General features: G+C 45.1%; 1 protein-coding gene across 3 annotated transcripts in view; it reads right to left on the bottom strand.

Moving 5' to 3' along the window:
- Positions 1 to 725: 725 nt before the first annotated feature.
- LOC113650425 (protein shisa-6-like) overlaps positions 726 to 4,077 on the bottom strand; it is a 69,990-nt gene continuing 66,638 nt past the window's right edge. For all 3 annotated transcript variants that reach the window (XM_047815640.1, XM_047815639.1, XM_047815642.1), the window contains one exon: positions 726 to 2,419. In XM_047815640.1, coding sequence (XP_047671596.1) covers positions 1,857 to 2,419 — 563 coding nt within the window. In that variant the 3' untranslated portion in view covers positions 726 to 1,856. The remainder of the gene's footprint in view (positions 2,420 to 4,077) is intronic.

Here is a 4,077-nt window from a genome sequence, read left to right as displayed (position 1 = left end):
AGCCCTAACCATAGCCCAGATTCACCAACAATTTTGAAAAAAGGTGGATTTTCATGAGCACCAGGCTGCTTGTGTGTGTGTGTTTGTGTGTGTGTGTGTAACTTTACTAACATTACTAACTTAAAATACGCAAACTGTCTTTGTAAACACACACAATTTTGTCGCATACACCACACAAAATCGGCTCACTCGTGACCTCAGCAAATTGCGAGTGCGAGTGTGTGGGCGGAGCTTAACAGTGACAACGTTACAGGTGGAAATGTGTGTGTCACGCTTTCTAGCTTTAAAAGAAATACCAAACTATATATATATATACAGCCAGCTGTGGACCAAAAAAACCAGAAACACACGAGGTATTCTTCAGTTTCAGTTGAGACATCAGTATCAGGACCAGAAGAGAAAGATCTGCTCAAATGAAAGAAAAGAAAAACAACAACAACAACAAAAAAACACAAAGCTTAGCAGAGTCATTACCCAGAATGCTCTGGTGTCATGGCGGCTGAATCATCCGTGTAGTAAACCAAGAGGGAGCTGGAACTGGGTTATAAAACCATCATGTGGTCGGAAACGTGACGTCACCACATAACCAGAAGATATCACAAACATGCACTCACCCTTACAAACACACACGTGTACACGTTTACTGTACGGCTCTGGGTGGTCAGATCACTGACGTGGAGTGTGTGTGTGTGTGTGTGTGTGTGTGTGTGTGTGTGTGTGTGTGCAATAAACAAACAAACAAACAAACAAACAAATAAAAACAACAATCCAGAAGTCTGAGCTAACTTTACTCTCGGATCTACAGCTATCGCAGCTTATTTACAGTCCTGCACACAAGAAAACTGGCACCTAACATCCCTAAAGTCGGAGAGGAGCTGGTTAATAAAGTCAGAGGGAAAAAAAAACAGACAGAATGTGAAAACAAATGTTTCAACTGTTCACTGTATTGATTGTGCTTTTTAACCCTTACTCCATTTCTCATGTCTTTTTTTTTTTTTGACATTTGCATGGAACTCCCATGACTTTTATTTTATTTTAATTTTCATATCTATGAATAATCTCTAAATCTAGAGCTAGAATTACAAACTGTAAGAAGTCTCTTTATATAGTTGTAGAAAGTTTATACAGGCTTTAACAGTTCAGCCTTGACTTGGTTTTTAAAGTCTTTGTTGGTTTCTGTTGGACTGCAGCCTACTGTGTGTGTGTGTGTGTGTGTGTGTGTGTGTGTGTGTGTGTGTGTGTGGGTGTAAGTGTGTGTTTGTGTGTGTGCAAGCCCTTACATTGGCCACAGGCATGAGGAAGAATGTGTATGTATTCTCTCTCTCTCTCTCTCTCTCTCTCTCTCTCTCTCTCTCTCTCTCTCACTCTCTCTCTCTCTGTTTTTTCCCCCAAATGACTCAGAAGATGTGGAAGCTGAAGCTTTGAGATGAAATCAGGAACAAGTCAAGGTCAAAAGCAGAAGGAAGAAGAGAATCGAAAATTGGGACTGTTTTCCAGCCTGATAACACACACACACACACACACACACACACACACACACACACACACACACACACACACACACACACCGAGTGTTCAGTCACCTCCTGCCCAGTCTTTCTCGTTCTTTCACTCTGAACTGTGAGAAAATCGCTCGGTAATGTTTCTGAACCTCCTCCTTTGAGTTATTTGCTCTGCCTCTTTTACCTGTATTTAAACTGTCACTTCTGTTTTGCTGGCGTTGCTATAGCGATGTTTCCTATTTCCCTTCTTCTATTCTCTTATTTATTTCTCTTTCACATATTTCTCCTTTCTGTATATTCCATGTAATAAATATGCTTCCTTCTGACTTCCTCCCTCTGCCCCGGTCCCTGTTTTCACACTGTCACTTCGTTCTTGCTGGCCGTGCGGTACTGATGATGGTGATGCCCGGGTATATACTGCAGGTGGTCGACCGTGTGTGTCCGTCTTGAGGCAAACGCCTGCCTCTTGTTGCCACTGACGCTCAGCAGCCCATCATTCCCCCTGTAGCTGTCGTCGCTGGCCCCGTCGCTCTGCTGTGAATGCGAGTGTGCCTTCGCCATCCTGTGGTGTCGCTCGATGGTGGGCGTGGGAGGCACGAACATGTCCGTGTGCGAGAGGGCACGAGCCATCGACTTCTCACGGAAGTCGGCTCGCCTCAGAGAGAGCAGCTTCTCCGGCGAGAGCAAAGGATCCCGGGACTGCAAGCGATCGGCCGAGAGCAGATCCTGCGAAAAGTTGTACGGAGGTGCGACGTAGTCACGGCGTGAGACAACAGGCGAGAGAACGTGGTCCTGAGACATCGCACGTTGCACACGACGTGGCTTCACTCGCTGCACTGGTGTCTCCGGGGCCAACTTCACCAGCTTCGGAGTCACGTCAGGTAGGTGGAGTTTCCTCCCGTAATAGTCATCATCACCTGGGAAACGAAGACAGAAACGAAGGAAAGATTATATTCACAGAGTCCTTGTTTATTTTGGATAGAAGGACAGATGCTGATGTCTGTAGAAATGTTTTGTTCACTATTTTGCAAAAACTGTCCAACGGTACCAGGTGATCTGAGTGACGTGACATTCGGCTAAGTACGGTGACCCAGACTCAGAACTCGTTCTCTGCATTTAACCCATCCAAAGTGCACACACACACACACACACACACCATGAACACACACCCAGAGCAGTGGGCAGCCATTTATGCTGCGGTGCCTGGGGAGCAGTTGGGGGGTTCAATGCCTTGCTCAAGAGCACCTCAGTCGTGGCTGGCCCGAGACTCGAACCCACAACCTTAGAGTTACGAGTCAGACTCTCTAACCATTAGGCCACGACGTGCCCACAACTTGATCTGCTTCCGCTTGACCTTTCCATGAGTAACAGAAGACTAATTTAAGGCTGTAACCCAAATCACAACTGTTAGTTCAACCCCAGGTGGGATTCTCCCCGTTCTTCTCTGGCTGTATCCAAATGATGACTGAAGACACACATGTTCACCAAGTGTACAATTTTATTGCAATCTTTTGTACCTTTTTATAATGTTTTTTTTGCTGGATCAGCCTGTGGTGCCACCTCTTCTCTATTAGACCTGGCTGAGCTGTTGTAAGGACATTTTTATGATGTAAGGACTATGTGACCAACAGCTGCTCTGAAGACCATTTCTGAAGGATTATATTTGCAACCTTTGATATCGTCCGCAACGTCTTTGGCTATCAGTCTAGTGACAGGTCTACAGCATAAGCCTTATCTATTTGGCAACACTCCTATGACTGATTAATCACCCTGTCCAGGCCCATAGTCGAGCATTCCAAAAAAGACCGAAAGTCAGAGGAACAGCTCTTGAGACTCTCAAACTGTAACATATCAGCAGCAGATCTTGCTCGGCCTTGCTGCACCTTAGCTGCCAACAGTTGCTGGAATGAGGACATCCTAATTATGGCCTTGCACCATAGTCTCTGGTAGGAGGAGCAGAATGAACCATTACTGACCCCCCATTCTTCAAACATCTTATTTCACTGGCTAGTTTGTAGGTTAAGGTCAGGCATAATGCTCACCATCTTTCCTGAATCCGTCTGCTCTACCCAGCATCACCAAGCAATTATAGGACAGGAGAGGAAGCAGCAGAGAAGAAGATTATACAGTAGGTCTATACCTAAAGTGGAATACAATAACATCCATGTTTCGGCTACAATCAATTCTGGCACAGCGGGGAGCCTTATAGATCTGCATCAGCTCGGAGCTCTCTATATCCTGCTGGGATTTTTACAGCAAGCTCTGCACATTTAAAGGATATTCAAGAAGCAAATAATCCCTATGGCTGCATATAAGGTCACACCATACTCATAATACCACAAGATGATCAAGTGACTAGGATATAGAGGGCTGGTTGCCAGCTCTGAATGTTTATAATCAGTCAAGAAGCGGTATACATTTATAGCTTTAAAGGTGTTCAGTAAGTCCACAGAGCTTCCTCTAATTGGACCTATTGTTTGGTGTTCCATGTCTGTGCTAAGACCAGCTGCTCTTCATCTTGTCCTCGGGCATCCAGCTGGATTCTCACTACACTACAACAAGAAGAGCCTACAAC

Source organism: Tachysurus fulvidraco, chromosome 7 (genome assembly GCF_022655615.1).
Source record: "Tachysurus fulvidraco isolate hzauxx_2018 chromosome 7, HZAU_PFXX_2.0, whole genome shotgun sequence".
Classification (NCBI taxonomy): Eukaryota; Metazoa; Chordata; class Actinopteri; order Siluriformes; family Bagridae; genus Tachysurus; species Tachysurus fulvidraco.
The sequence above is the reverse complement of the archived record's forward strand: the minus strand, read 5'-3'. Positions and strand labels throughout refer to the sequence as shown.